This window comes from Carcharodon carcharias, chromosome 3, assembly GCF_017639515.1.
Source record: "Carcharodon carcharias isolate sCarCar2 chromosome 3, sCarCar2.pri, whole genome shotgun sequence".
Classification (NCBI taxonomy): Eukaryota; Metazoa; Chordata; class Chondrichthyes; order Lamniformes; family Lamnidae; genus Carcharodon; species Carcharodon carcharias.
In genome coordinates this window covers 226,620,094-226,636,406 of record NC_054469.1, presented here as the reverse complement: position 1 = coordinate 226,636,406, position 16,313 = coordinate 226,620,094, and the positions used below count along the sequence as shown (strand labels likewise).

At 38.8% G+C, this 16,313-nt stretch overlaps 1 protein-coding gene across 4 annotated transcripts in view; it reads left to right on the top strand.

The window, feature by feature from the left end:
* kif15 (kinesin family member 15) overlaps positions 1-16,313 on the top strand; it is an 84,926-nt gene that overhangs the window by 48,174 nt on the left and 20,439 nt on the right. For 3 of the 4 annotated variants that reach the window (XR_005942666.1, XM_041184950.1, XM_041184949.1), the window contains exons 24-32: positions 2,741-2,827; positions 5,412-5,516; positions 6,932-7,054; positions 9,444-9,590; positions 10,778-10,879; positions 12,121-12,285; positions 13,654-13,751; positions 14,906-14,975; positions 15,200-15,237. Coding sequence is in view for 3 of the 4 variants with exons in the window: in XM_041184950.1 (XP_041040884.1) it covers positions 2,741-2,827; positions 5,412-5,516; positions 6,932-7,054; positions 9,444-9,590; positions 10,778-10,879; positions 12,121-12,285; positions 13,654-13,751; positions 14,906-14,975; positions 15,200-15,237 (935 nt within the window). In the remaining variant the exon portion in view is untranslated. The remainder of the gene's footprint in view (positions 1-2,740; positions 2,828-5,411; positions 5,517-6,931; positions 7,055-9,443; positions 9,591-10,777; positions 10,880-12,120; positions 12,286-13,653; positions 13,752-14,905; positions 14,976-15,199; positions 15,238-16,313) is intronic. The other variant, XM_041184951.1, reaches the window with a different exon arrangement.

The window sequence follows — 16,313 nt, the reverse complement described above, 5'->3', positions numbered from 1 at the left end:
ATGTATGTCTGGCATGAGAAAATGTCCATAGTGCAAAACAAAAACCAATTGATTCTAAGGAACTTTTGAGTGAATCCAAAAATATTCCCACAGTATGCCATCTCTGAGTGCATTTCTTACAAAGATCTTTCCAAAAACTTTTTGGTGACTATATTGCCTCCTGATATACTCCAATGAATGCCTTTGCAAGTAGTAACATGCTACCTCAAAAATTAACTCGCGGACATATTAACATTATCGTTCTATCCTAAACTTACCCATATACTTAGAGTACAAATAGTCGTTTGGCAGTACAGAACTTGACAAAATGTCTTTTTTCAGCAATAGTCAAAGCTTTTTGTCTTGCCCTTATCAGGACAATTGCACGAATACCAATGTCAGGGGAAGTAACAACTTTATGTTGTATGAGAAGAGAGTGCTGATTGGTTGGCAAGTGAACTCTGATTGGTAGAGCTGATGACATGGAGAATGCATGAACAGGCCTAATGCTGTCACTCTCAGCCCTGAAAAGTGCACAGTGTACCTCAGATTACCCTGGAAAGGCAAGGTGTCTCAAACATTTGGGCAACAGGTGAAGCTAGCTGTTTCACTATCAGGATGCTGTCATCAAGCCAAAAAAACGTTCTGCCTATGACACAAATGAGTAATGTGTTTTATGAATTTCAGTGTCAATGTGATGCTTGGTTTGAAGGCCGTTCTTCCCAAAGATTGGCAGATCGTATCAAACAGCATGACCCTTCTACTGTCTGCAATGGACAAGGTACAGACCTTACCCAACCAGCCTGTGCTTACAAAACTCAAAACCATGTTCAACATTAGATGTGATTCCGCGATTGGTCAACATTTGTCAAATAATCCACAGTGTGCTAAAAATTATGCTGACAACTAATTTAGATTGTCAGTCGCTCGCAGTGTGGCACATTTGCCTGCGCTGGAAGCTATGTATATTAATACACGAGGCCCTGTTCTTTGGCGACAGAAAGAACATACACACACATGGTGCCAGTTTCAGCTAAACAGAATAAGTGATAGCCATTCGCTGACTCATTCCTCAGGACAATGCCTTGACCAATCAGAGTCGAGCTGCCTGGTTTAAATTTCAAAAAGTGCTTGGCAGTTAACCGTCAGTCACTGTCCACTGGTGCATTCTCAATGGCAATGCCTCTACCAATCAGAGTCTGCTTGCCAACCGATCAGCATTCTTTTCTCGTACATTATAAAGGTGTTGTTTCCCCTGACAATGGTGTTTTTGTGATTGTCCTGACAAGTGCAAGATGAAAAGCTTCAACAAAATGTCTTTTTTCTGCAAAGATTAGAGTAATTACAAATTTCTCCAGCAATTTGTTTGCCCCCCTCAAAGGGGTGGAGTTTTGCAAACTTTGCCATTTCTGTATATTGTGCTTCACCTGAAGTTATTGCTATATTGCTTCTTTCTGCAAGGTTTCTGCCTTTACTGCTACACTTGTGGACTTGTGCCTACTTGGTAGTTTTGTTCTCCACTGCGGGTATTATCCAAGCTTATTTTTGCCATCCTGAAAAACCGGGATCATTTTTATGACATAAAAAAAATTAAAAGTGCCTTTTTTCAAAAGCGAAAGCAAAATTTCTTCCCTGTTAGACTAACAGATTTATCCAGTGAGCAACTGAATCTTGTACTCCAGGAAGATTACAGACTTGATCTCTAATTTATGGCAATCCTAACGTGATTCTGTTTTCTGTCTGCAATATCAGGATTCAGCTTGCATCTCAAAACTTAGTTAGGATGTCTGTCCAGTTGCAAATGAAAAAAAATCACAGACTGATTCACTGCGGCTGACACTGTATCTGTGCTCCCCCTGGTGTTGCATTACAAATAAAAGCTGCCTTATACAAACGGTAATCCACACTGCAGCTCACATTGTATTGGCATGCCCAAGATCCCATAAGGATGTGTGTTGGTAAACATCCTCTAACCGAGTGCAAAAAGCAAGTGGCTAAATGGATTTATATTTTAACACACACAACACATGGTTTCCATTTCTGCATTTTTACGGCATGTGTTAAATCTCTTATTTGATGAAGTGTAAACAAAATCCAGATGGCACCGTCCAAGATTGTACAAAAACTTCACACTAGCAGAACACATTAAACGGACCACTAAAACTTTTCCAACACCTCGACTGCAACCCAGGCTTAGTTGCCAGCCATTATTATTAAGATTCCCATCAGAAATACTTTGTGGTGTCGATTTTTTTAAATAAGATTGTTTGCCATCAAAAGAGTTGAATCTATTTTCTACAAATTAATGTATTCTTCAGCAAATAAACAATAAATAAATGTTATTAAGTAAATAAAAATGCCCAATCTGGAGTTTGAGACTATGATTTTGGGCTTAAGAGCCCCATTAACTACCAATTGAGCGACCTGGGAATGCCTCCATTAAGCCTTCCCGACTTGCGTCAGAAGACTATTACTTAAACCTGCAATCTATTTCCATTTTGTATATCTGCAATGCATTATGAATTCAACAAGTCTATCCCCAATTTGAACAATGGAAAAGTTATGGTGCAGAAAAGGGCCGTTCAATCCTTCAATTATGAAGCAGAAACCCGAAATCGGATTTGAAAGTACAGTGCAGGCCAAGTGTAGATGCACAGCTGTTCCTGATGCCTTTCTGGTTGGTGGCAGGCGTTAGTGTTAGTATAATTCTTGTACAGCTTTTGGATTAATGATTAAAGTTGTGTTTTCTTTACCTTTTAAGGCAATAGAGCTGAAAAATATGGAACAGAACCTGGCTGAAGCAAAAAGGACTGTTTCTGATCTAGAGAAGAAGAATGCTGCTGATCAGGTGTGAGAGTTGTAACTTCAAGGCAGTTGTGCAGTATCACATGGGAATATTTCAGCAAGCCAATAAAACTCAAAAGCAAAGATTGAAGGTGTTAAAATCTAGGCGAGAGCCTAGAGGTAATCCCATTGAGCTTGTGCAGTCTACCTGGAAACGTAATAGCAGTATTTCTTACCTGCTATTCGAAAAGAAAACCAGACCCAATACTCCTTTCTCCCTCTTGCTTTATGCAATCAAAATCTGGTCAACTTTTCCTGGCAAACAACAATAAATAATTTGGCAACCATCTGTTTCACATCCCGACTAACATTTATTTGAGGAAGTTACTGCTTAATGCAGTTTAGCGTACGTTTTTTTTGCCCATGCTCTTTTTATATCTGCTAATTTTCTCCTCGTTTTCTGAAGACTAACTTTCCTGCAGAAAGCTTATCACAGCCAAACTTGATCTTGTATTCCAGCAAAGTTCACATCTGTAGTCCGAACAAAACTGTTGGATAATGGTTAGAGGTCCTCACTTCTCCCTTTCTTCCTTCCCACCCGTGCTAAGAGCTCATGCACCACAGCATAGCAATCGAATTTAGAACTTTCCTAGCCTGTATGACTTAATTACTTACTGGCTTAACCAGCTGTGCCATCAAAGTGGCCTCAGCGCATGGTTTCCTGATTTCAAACTCAAAAAGCTTTTGAATCTGGCTTATGTAAAAGGGTTTGTTGATGTGCATACTGAGTCCATTACCTTAAAAGAAATTATTTGCTTAATGCCTGGTTAAGCAAATATAATATAACGTGCGTCAGTTTAATTCTTTAAATCTTTATCGAAAAGGTTGATTATTTAACATTACAGTTGTTCTTTTGATTAAGAATGATCTGCGTTGAAACTACACAGGTATGTATGAACGTGTTCAAGGCTGTTAGAATGGATGTTCAAATTTGATATGGACTTTAGGGGTCATTCTTTACACATCTTTGTTTGCCTTTATTTTACAGTAAACTAGCCAAGGCTACTCTTAATTCAGTCCTTCATAAACAGGATCCATTGTGCACACATGACCTCTGACTTTATCTCTGCACATGATAAAATCCCAGTTAGTTGCACTACCACATTTGTACCTAAGTTGTAATTTTGCACAATTGTATTTTAAAGTATATTTTGAATCCTATTACATTCTTTATTGTGCAATTTTGTATCCCCTTGTACTAGAGGGTGCAAAAGTGACAAAGATGTTTGAAGGTAATGTGATCAGAACTGCAAATGGTTTGCCACATCTCCTGTTATTTTGTACATTATGATTTATGCACCTTGGGAGGTTGTATGATTTATGTTCTTTTTGTTGTTATGGTCATGTGGAGTTAAAAAAAAATTGTTTGTGTGTGCTGTGGATAAAGGGGAGCTTTTGTAGACGTACTGTACTTAGATTTCCAGTAGGCATTTGAGAAGGTGCCTCATCAAAGGTTATTGCGGAAAATATATGCTCATGGCATAGAGGGTAACATATTAACACGAGTAGATGATTGGCTGGCTAGCAGAAAACAGAGAGTAACCATAAATGGTCCTTTTCTGATTGGCAGGATGCAACGAATGGAGTCCTGCAGGGGTCTGTGCTGGGGCCTTAGCTTTTTACATTGATGACTTAGCTGAGTGGAGTGAAGGCATGGTAGCTAAATTTGCAGACGACACAAAGATAAGTAGGAAAGTATGTTGCGAGCAAAACATAAGGAGTTTGCAGATGATATAGATAGGTTTTGTGAGTGGGCAAAAATCTGGCAGATAGAGGACAATGTGGGAAAATGTGAAGTTGTTCACTTTGGCGTAAAGAATAAAATAGCAGAGCATTACTTAAACAGAGAACGACTGCAGAATTCCAAGGTACAGAAAGATCTAGGTGTTCTATGAGTCACAAAGTTAGTATGCAGGTGCAGTACATAATCAAGGAGGGTAATGGAATGCTATCCTTTATTATGAGAGGAAGTGAACATAAAAGTAAAGATATTATGCTTCAGCTATACAGGACATTGGTGAGACCAGATCTTGAATACTGTCTGCAATTTAGGCCTCCTTATTTAAGGAAGGATGTAAATGCGTTGGAAGCGGTTCAGAGGAGGTTTACTGGATTTAATACCTGGAATGAATGGGTTGTCTTATGAGGAAAGGTTAGACAGACTGGGCTTGTTTCCATTGAAGTTTAGAAGAATGAGTGGTGTCTTGATTGAAATATATAAGATCCTGAATGGTCTTGACAAGGTGGATGTGGAAAGGATGTTTCCTCTTGTGGGTGAGTCCAGAATTAGGGGGCACTGTTTTAAAATTAGGACAGAAGTGAGGTGTAATTTTCTCTGAGGGTTGTGCAACTTTGGAACTCTCTGCCTGAGAAAGTAGTGGAGACAGGGTCATTGCATATTTTTAAGGGAAAATTGAAAAACACCTAGATTCGGTTAGTAGGAATGAAAGTTGAGAATTCCGTAGTATCATATATGGTAATTAATAGTTGGCAATACCAGTGAAAATTAAACATTTGCATTTGATGAGTCATCCATGAGTAATATATAAAATATTAAATTTGACCAATTCATCAATTTCTTTTCCTAGGAAGTGGTAACAGTCCTGATGAATCAAATACAGGAAATGAGAAGTTCATGTAATCAGAAAACTGAAGCTGTTTCTGTTTTGACCCAAGAATTGGAGGACATCAAGGTGAGATAAATAACAGACCATAAGTGTGTACACAGCTGAATCTTGATATAACCTTCCTGATTTTTAGCTTTGTTGACAGAAGAATACTAGAAATATAAACTGAATTCCTTTGTCCTCTACTGGAGTCATTAACAGTACCAAGCAGTGTGCCTCATTGTTGAATTGCTACTGCATCATTATACTTTGCAAGGGAGTATTGGATGTGGATTTTAAAGCACAAAATGAAAACCAAGTGCTTTCCCACAAAAAAGAGTTCAAGATATTCACAGAATATTTTTTGCACGGCATCTAGAGGGTTATCCTCAGCACAATTTTGGACACATTCCTGGGAAGTTGCTATGAGGTCACATCTTTTTATGGAAACATATGGAAATCACTGCTCTGGAGGGGACCATTCAACAAATCAGAAATGTATTCGTGCTAGCTCTTCAACTGAAACTACCTACTGTAATTTATTTTCCTTGCCCTTTCCCTGTGACTTTAATTCAGTTTTCAACTCTTAATCCAATTCTCTATTCAGTGTAATTGCTGTCTAGCTGATCACTGTAGGGAGCAATTTCATGTTCTAATGACTAATATGTATGGAATTCTTCTTCTCCTTCCTTCTTCTAGTAATTTTGAATTTATGCCTCCTTATTACTGATTTGCTATTTTACCATGTATCCTGAAAATTGTCCATAACTTTCAAACACTACCAATTTTTCCTCATGATATGATATTTCATCATTTGAAAAGTTGTATGATTCTTTACTGTTCCCTCTCCTATTAGGTATTTGAACTCATTTGAATTACTAGTTCACCAGAACCATTATAGTACCAAATTCCATCATGGCATGTTGTGAAATTCATTTCAAGACATCTGACAACTTCTGGCTGGCAGCAGGAAGAAAATGACCACAAAGCCTGCCAGGTTACCCATTAAGCTAACCGATGCCTGGGGCCTGATGGTGTACTGTAGCCCTGCCCTCAGAGGACAATGTCTGTCTGTTTTTCCTCCTCCCAACAACACCAAGTATGGTCTTCTAAAAGCTCATTGATACATGTTTAATAAATGTGTTTATTCTGAGCTCATGCCCACCTGGAGCTGCATTAAATTGTCTAAATCCTTTTTACACAGAGCTCTTGTAGCTAAGTCAAAAGGTACTTTCACCCAATTTCTGTGGGCTGAAGTAAAACTCCAAAAGCCTGTTGTGTTAACCTGTTGCACTATGCAGGTCCATAGATTGCTGGTTTCAATGGATTTGCTGAGTAATAGAAGCCCAGTGTTGTTTCCTGGGAATTGTATTTGAGATGTCCAATTGCTTTAGGAATCTCACTAATGCCATTACTGCATGAAATAAATTGAGGGCAAGTTTCAAATTTCATTTTTGTTTTTGCAATGAATGCTCAAAAATTGTAATTTTCTGTTGCTTTAGTTGAAGTACAGTGCTGCTGTGGCTGCAAAGGAGGAAAACAAGGTCTTTATTGAAAGAAAAGAGAAAGAAATCATGGAGATGAAAGAGGCTGTGGAGAGAAAGGAGAATTCTTGTAATGTGCAGGTGGGACCATAAACATTCATCCTCTTCAGATTTTTACACTGAGTGCTTTTTTTTTATTACTCAAGTTAAAAAGTTGAACTTCTTTATCAGTAAGCTTAACATTAGAAACATTCTTTTCAGAGGAAACAATGAATGAAACATGAGCTGTTTGAATTCACAAACTTTTTTATGCATATGAAGATTTTTTTATATCAATGACAAGAACATAAAAGCCCCTTGAATATCATAATTGCTAATTTAAGTATTTTTATTAAATTTTTGCGGGAAGATTTGTGACTGCCCTTCGAAAAGAAAGGGCATTTTAAATTGCCACAAAATCCTAAATTATTTTTTTTAATGCCTGCATGCTTATTGGTGTTGCTCTGTTTTTATACTTTCAAGCTGCTATCAAGAGCAGCTGTGAAACCTTCCTTCAGTGATTTGAAGTTCTGCTTCATGTTTGATTGGGACTTTTTGCCTAAAGCCCATTGTGATGTTACTGGTGAGAAAAGAAAGTTGGAAGCACTGGGATTGAAATAAGCCAAAACAAAGACTCCAACAAGTTTCCCTTTCTAACCTGTCTTGTTGCTCTGCACTGTTTCTACTTGATTTGCACTGCCTTGCATCTAACACCTCATGTTGTCTACCAGAACAATGTACTTTTACGAGTTCTTGCTGATTTATTTTCTCTCATCAGTGCCCAATGTTTATGCTGTTTTCCTGAGTGATTAGAGATACTTGATTTATTTTCAGCATGATATATTAATGAGTTTCAGCAAGGTTTTGTTTCATTTTGGGTTCTCTCCTAGCACCCTCAACAGTTGTTCATACATTTCATTTTATTTAAAGTTTGCAAAATTGTAGAAAAGTGTGGCGCATCGTGTAGTTAGGATTGAATCAAGCCAACAGAAGTTCTATTAGAGGGACATGGTTCTGCTTATTTTGCCACTACACCATTGGCTGGAGGGTTTGTGTTGCACTATATCTAACAAAATTCATCAAGCAGATGGAGGCTCATTTAAACACCAGTTAATACTAGAATTTGACCCAGGGGCCCTGTACTTGATATTCTACAGCTGAGGCTATTGTATTCACAATGAAAATTAAATATACAATTTAAAACTGTTGTGCTCCATTTTGTCCGATGGTGACTTCTTTGCAACTCTGAAATGAGCTGTGACTGTTTCCATTGTGCATCAGTTACAGTGATATTAATATTCAACAACATTTAACAAGATTTTAAGACCTGTATCTAGTTTCTTGACTGATCAGAATTCCTAGCTAGGGAATGGAAGGGTCTCCGCAGCACATGTGCAAGATCCTGGAGTGAGCTGTAAAGTGGATCTGTGACAGAATGATTACAGGGGTTGGCTTATTGTTCAGTGACCTAGAGTGGGGGTCCAACAAATGTAGGTTTCTCTTGTCAAAGCTACTTGTGAGGACATAAATTTAAACAATTAAAAACTAGTGAACTGAGGCGTGGGGGGTGGCAATGGTGGCGGGAAAGTATAGACAAAGAGAGTTTATTTTGGAGTCAAGGTAGTTTAAAGACAAGAACTACCTCCTATGGAAATTAAGGATGGTGCCAACCCTTGGTAGCGTGTTAATCTGATACCTGAACTGATCAAGGGCACAATACTCCAGGACACTGGATTTGATTCAACAATAGAACATGGAGAGCTATACCTGTTGCTTTTGCTGCGATTCTCTCCATAGCTCCATAAAATACTGAAACTTCATGGGTGGTCCTGGCTGATCAAGTAGCAAGAAGTGCACCAGTATTAAATGCTGGTAGACCACACAGCTTTAGCTGGTTAAGTTCCGGATCCTTGGCATGACCTCTGTCGACCTGTGCTGAAGTTCTGTAGAGTTGGATAAATGAGATGTGTGTGTATATGGGGACTGTGTGCATTGGAAAACAAACTACACCAATGTGGCTTTCTTAACTTGGTTTGGAATGACAATGGCACATGTCAGACACCTGGCTAACCAGAAAAGTAATTGTTTGTAAATAGGCTACATGAGAGGCTTTTTCTTTCTTCCTGTGAACAGAGAGAGATAAAACACAGGTACAAACACCAGGAGTGCGATGTTCGAAATGTTACTCCTGTAAATTGAAGAAGTTGTTAATAGCAAATACGAATTTTGATTAATCGCACTTGTTTTCACTGGTAGCTTTTGTGAAGTGGCGGGGAGGGGGGAAGGACTGTTGGGTAGTGTTTAAATAGAAATTACTAGGATATGCTACCTGTGATTTAATTCTATCCGACCCGAGAACCATGGTTTCTATTACTGGGATTTTTTTTTAAGTGCTTATCCTTCTAACTGAAATCCCAGATGCAATGGCTAGTGTCCTAATATTAAATTATACTATTGCCCAATGTTCTCACACTTTGTTTTAAATCCTCAGATGGAGATGCTTTCTGAAGATCTGATCAATGCCACCCAGCAGCTTGATCAGCTGACAGAGGACTTTGAAAAACAGGCAGCGATATTACAGATAATGCAGGAAGAAGCAGAAAAAAATGCAACCACCATTAAAGAACTTCTGGATCAGGTAATGAAATTGGAAGTTGCCGCTACTTTAGTTGTAAAACTATAGTCAGATATTGCTGCTCTGCAATGATCTTCCTGACTGCTTGGAAAGTTTTCTGATCACTTTGTGCTAAAGATATAGATTCCAATTTGCTGTGTATTTTAATTCGGTTAAAAAGAAATAAGTAAAAGTAAAGTGGTCAGTTACTTGGGGTAGGGTTTTTCGGATGGTGAGTCCCACCCCTCACTCTTAGTGAATATATATTGAATGAGGCAATCTCTTTGCTCTTGTTTTGACTTGAAGTTTTAAAATTCAGCTTCTTGTTGACCTTTACATAGAAAAATGCCTTTTTTAAATGTTGGGGCTATTGGAAAACTATAGGGAAGAAATTTAAGGCCCATTTTCAGGCATGAACTGATTAGAGAATATTTATATTAGGGTGGGGGAGTGAGGTGCCAGTTTGAAGCAACCCAAAGTATTGCTATGGAGCCAGGAAGTACACCCTGGTCCCACAAGCAAGGTAACTTTTAAAAACTCAACACTTGCAGCTTGGTTAGCAGAGTCCTACCAGCCTCCTGCGGACACTTTTTAAAAAAAATACCCTGGTTAGACCACAAAGAAACCCAAAAAACTGGAATAGCGTGCTCCACTGAATTTCTGACTAATTTTGCAGAAGGGTACATGAACAGGCACAAGTGAGGGGCCGAATGCCTGTTTAAAGCAGCTGCCTGGCAATTCTGAATATCATCAGAGCCATTATAACATAACCTTGATGGGCCGAAGGGCCTTTTTCTGTGCTTAGACCTCTATGACTTTAACCTATATTTTAGATGGCTTTTGTGGCATTGGACATTGCTCTGAGAAAATGATCCTTTCGTCCATTTCAGTACTGATGAAAGGTAGCATATGAGGGCATGTATTAATTGCTTAACTGTCAACATAACTCTGTTTTCCTCTCCACAAATGCTGCCTGATCTAACTTTCCCCAGCATTTACTGTTTTTAATTCAGATTTCCAGTATCTGCAGTATTTTGCTTTTGTAGAATATTATACCTCATAATTTATACTTGAATTTCATCCATCTTAATATAAACCAGTTGAAGGTAACTCAATTACCACAGAATGTGTGATTACATGTCCCATATGGTTAATGTGTTACTTTTTTTAAAAGAAATGTTTACATAAATGTCATTGTATGGATTTTCCAGCTGAAGGCAAAAGATGTTGAAATTCAAGCAACAAAAAGTGCATACGAACAGGAGCTTAGGCAGATAGAATCCTTCAGAGACATTTCTGCTAACAGGCCACAGGTGAGACCACTGAAAGCTTAGCATTTCTTTCCCCATCCCCACTCCTCTTGCCATTCCTTTTCTAGAAGCAGCAACGCTTACTGGAGGTCAGTTCCCTGGGTACCACACCCAAGTGGTTGCTCTCCATATATGGGCTGAAGCAGCATTGTGCTCAGGCCTTTAGCTTGTGGATAATGGGCTGGATTTGTGCAAAATCCTAGAGTTTTAACAAAGTTGAGGTTCTTATTACAATATTGACCACGGTGCATTATTTTCATCTGACCCTTTCTTGCGAAGGTGCTTTTCCCCTTCAACCAGCTTTCAACCTTTCAGCTGGGTGTTGAATGCATTTCTTCTGCACAATAGCTGCAGGGGATCATGAAGGAATTGAGTGCAAACAGGTTCATTGCTCTTTTCAATGGTGGTGAAGCTCACAACATGAGGTTGGTTCAGATTTAGAGCAAAATATTGTAGCAGTGTATCAGATGTAGAGAATCTTTTAAACTGAAGAGCAACGTAGTCAGCCTCTTAATTGAAAATTTATCATGGAGCTATCATCGTGATGGTCTATAGAGAAATTTGGATGGTTGCAGTTAATAGTGATCCTTTTGCTCAACTGGAGTACTTCTGCCAAAACTCCATTTGAAGTTGAATTTGGCCAGGAATCCAGTGCTACCCTAGACTGGGATTTCCTGCAGGGCCTTGTAAATCTCTACCTGAGCCTTTCAAAGCCAGTGTTGCCATGGGGGAAGAGATTTTACCAGTTCCCTCACTCTTGCTCTTGCTCAGGACTTGTACGCCAGTTCTCAACAAGCATATGAATTAGAAGTAGGAGTAGGTCATTTGACAACTCAAGCCTTCTCTGCCATTTGATACCAGTCTGATTGGTGGAATTGGGGCCTGTCTGGAGATCCAGACCAGTGGTGAATGCAAAAAATAATTAGTGGTGGGGAAGTGGCTGCTTGAGGCATCAAAATAGTTTTTTTTTGGTGGGGCGGGGCTGAAATCCCGCTACATTTCTCTTCTCTTTCTACTTATGCTGGGCCCTGCTCCTTCACGGCACGAATTCAGTGGTGGGTGTGGTCCTGGTATAACTGTTGGGGATTGCACAAGTGCTAATCTAAATATTCAGATCCCCTTAACTTAATCAGCGCGCTTATATAAAAAGGTATAGCAATAGCTAACTGTTTATACTGCTATTGCAATGCGATAATCTTATTTTTAAAGACATTATTTACAAACTCTTTTTTTCTACTCCACAGACTCCAAGGACCCCTTCTACTTACCAAATGGATTCTGTTAGATTCTTTGAATTACAGCAGGAGAAACTGGATGATCGAAGGGCATCCGAAGCCACCTTAAAAATGTTGTTGAATGAGATGGAGTTAGAAAGGGCAGCCAAGAATGAACAAATTCTACAACTAAAGGTAGCTTACAAGGACATGTGTTCATTGTTTGACTGTTATAAATTTTAAAAAATGTAGTTTTAGACATTTTCAGATAGCTCGGTAAAATGATTTATTGAGAGTGTTCTACATATAGAGTAACTTATAGTTCAGGGCAAGTTCTAGGCAGATAGACTATTTTTCACTTACACTAATCCAAAACTAACCAGCAAAATAAATCCAAACTTGCTTGTAAACTAGTTTACTTCCCAGAACGTTCAGGAGTCTCCCAGAATGGTCCTTGAATCTCCTGGGCTGAACTTTTCTTCCTTCCCTGCTGATCACATATGATCGATCAGCAAGAAGACCTATTCACTAATCTTACACCGGTTAGCTGAGAGGAGTTATGGCTCACTTGCCATACTATCCCAAACAACATGACCCTTCCGCTGCTTGCAATGGACAAGGTATGGACCGTACCCAACCAGCCCATGCTTGCAAAACTCAAAATAGTGTCCAACATTAGATGTGATTTTGCGATTGGACAACATTTGACAAATAATTTCAGTGTGCTAAGGGTTACGCTGACAGCCAATTTGAGAATATCGGGCTCACAGTGTGGCGCGCTTACATATACTGGAAGCTACATATATTAATACACAGAACCCTGTTCTTTGCAGACAGAAAGAACATGTCCACACATTGCATCAGTTTCAGCTAAACAATATAAGTGACAGCCGTTTGCTGGTTCATTCCCCCAGGGCAATGTCTTGACCAATCAGACTCTAGTTTCCTGGTTTAAATTTTAAACAATGCTTGGCAGTTATCCATCAGTCACCATCAACTGGTGCATTCTCCATGGCTCTACCAATCAGTCCACTTGCCAACCAATCAGCACTCTCTTTTCATACAGTATAACCCTGACGTTGGTGCTTTCTTGCAAATTGTCCTGATGAGTGCAGGACGAAAAGCTTTGACAAAAAGTCTCTTTTTTCAGCAATACTAATAGAATAATGTATATAACCAGACGTATTTTACAAAGAATTTCTAGGTTTGCATATAAGCACGTTTTTTAATTTTCTAATTATTTAGATTTTGGTTTGTCCACTTGCAGTTAGGACTGGTTTTAGCTTAAAACTAAACTAATCAACTGGAAATTTAAAATAATATTCTGGTGCTCCTCTTTCTTCACTGTCTTAATGATTAGTGTAAAATAATACAGCCAATTAACTGGTTCAGAGTTTTATCTCCTGTTCCTGAGGGAAATGATATGTTTCAGGCTGAAGCAACCTGGAAATTCAATGTTGTTCCACATGCAGGTCCTTTTGAAATGTATGATTGAAGGCTTAGAAAATGAATGATATTGGAAATCAAATTTTTTTTCCTTTCCCCACTCAAAATACATTTTAGATGCAGTTATGTGAATCAAAAAATCTGCGATTAGAAATGGATGCTTTGGAGAGGCATTGTTGGAATTTGGAGAGCTCCCTAGAAAAAGGACAGAAAAGGTAAAAGCTATGATAACAAGTCTGTTTTATTTTTATTTAAAAAAAAGTCAAACCATTTTAAAACTTTTGAGCCCAGATGTGTGAGGAACTTCTATTTTACGCCCTTCTGCCTCGTCGTCTTTCACTGGAAGTACAATATATTCTCACCTATTGTGGAGCTAATTTAATCTTTGCAGCAGTACCCTGTAATCCATTAGTAACCCCCAGAAATAATTTGGTTGTTGTGCATCAGTTGCCCTTCCTCATTATGTTGATCCTGCTCCTTCAGGCTGGGTCCCTCCATGTTCCTCAGCACATGTTATTTTTTTAAAAATGTACACTTTTAAAAATCAAGGTGGACAAATGTCCTTAAGACATACCATTGACTCTTTTAAAAATGCAGTGCTATTTATGCCTCTCATAATTGTAAATTAACTTAAAACATGCAACACTAAAAAAGGACTGCCCATTACCAATTTGTAGTTAACAGAGCAACCAGATTTGTAAAGTATCTTTTAGTATTTTAGTACGTTTACCAAATAGACTGTATAAATAAATATGCAAACATGAGAGTGTTTAATACAAAGGAATAATTCTCCAGTTCTGATCTCTTATACACTGTGTATCTAAGGACCAGTTACTGAACCATTAAGGTCCAGTGTTCTCTCTCTAATTTTTCCTTGCCTGGGCGCATCCCATTTCTTGCGCTGCGCAGTTTCCTGAAGATTCTCCCTCATGGATGCATCTTAATGGGTACCCTGCCTGGCACATTTTCGACTACTGCAGTGGGAACAAAAGCAAAATACTGCAGATGCTGGAATTTTAAAATAAAAACAGAAATTGCTGAAAATACTCAGCGGATCTGGCAGCATCTGTGAAAGAGTTAACGTTTTAGTTTTGTGACCTTTCCCATGAACTAGATTTCCTTCTCGAGGATGTTTAGGGATGGACAATAAACGCTGACCTTGCTAGCAACCTTTACATTCCATGAGTGAAAAAAAATCCTGTAATTGTAATGGTTACTAATGTGCTTTAAGTAATCTAAAATTACTGAAATAAACTACTAGACTGCAACTAATTTTCTTAATCACTTTCAGTTCAGCTTTATTTTGTTTCAAATTTTCTTTTGTATGGCATAATTATATAAATTTGTTTGGATTTTTTTTTTTATAAAGCAGTGATATAACCGAGCAGCAGCATCTAAATGAGGCTGAGAAGAAATTAAAAGAAGAAATGAAGGCCAAGGTATTCCTATTTTCTTATGAGATTTTGGTTTGGAAAAGTTGGGCATGATCTTCAGTTGTACTCAATTTGGCATTCTGTACATTTGTATGATTGGACAACTTGTAAACATTAACGTTATTATTTCTGTGTACTTTCTCACATTGACTCGGCTACAAATCCCAAAAATCAAATTTTGTTAGAGTTTATTGCGATTACGAAGTGATTTTCTTCATTTAAAATTACAGGAAGCAGCAATAGAAAAACTGGCTGCTGTGGAAGCTGAGTGAGTAGATATTTTTAATTTTAATACGACCATAATATGGTAATATTAGCTTACATTGAAATTTGATGACCTCAGTTGATAAAGGTGCCATGTGACTGAGTTATACAGACCAAAAGATAACTAGTTTGATTCCTGATTTGTGCCATTATCTGATGACAGCTGTGTTGAGGTTCCTGAAAATGGCTAGCGCCATAGCAGTGCCAAAATTGATCTCCACATCCTTGGGTTAGAAACGGAAGACCTATTGGGATTACTATCCAGTGATATCTGCTGGGAAGTATGTATATGTCGACTTTGTGTGGGGATGAAATTGATCTTTTAGTTATGATTCCGCTGACTACTGGTGCGAAGGCTGAATAACTACTAACCTGCACTGCCTGGGCTTGAATGAGCAGGGTACTTGTGCTTTTGGAATCATATTTGTGTATATATTGTGCCTTCAGTAGAGGAGAGTGATGATGGTGATTGGGGGGGGGGTGGGGGAGGGTTAAGCAAACATTCGTGCGCACCCTGGCTCCAACCTGCCAACTTCCAGGTTTTACTGATGTGGTGGGAGTCAACAGCCTTTCCAGGAGGCAGGCTGGCATTTTAAACACACTGATGAAGCTGGCATCCTTCTATTAACCTGCTTGGCAGCTTTAACTGTGGCCGACTGGGTTTCCCACACCTCTGGAAATCTGGCAGCTGCAGTGAAGCAAGGACAGCATCAGGGAGAAGGCCAATGCCGTTACAGGTACCTGGAATGGGTATCACACCTATTTGGTCCCATGGCAGCCTCTGTAGCTACTGACTGGAAGCCAGTAAGCCTGTAATTGTAATGGTTACTAATGTGCATTAAATAATCTAAAATTACTGAAATAAACTATTAGACTGCAACTAATTTTTTAAGTTAATCCTGCAAATGGCTTGTGCCATAGCAGTGCTAAAATTGATTTCCACATCCCTGGGTTAGAAACAGAAGATCTATTGGACTTGCTGAAAGTCAGTAAGGGGTGTGCAGGGAGACAGACGACTACTCCGTTGTGAGATGGAGACTGAGTGAGTAGCGAGTTTGGTGCACGGGGAAGAGGTGTAGT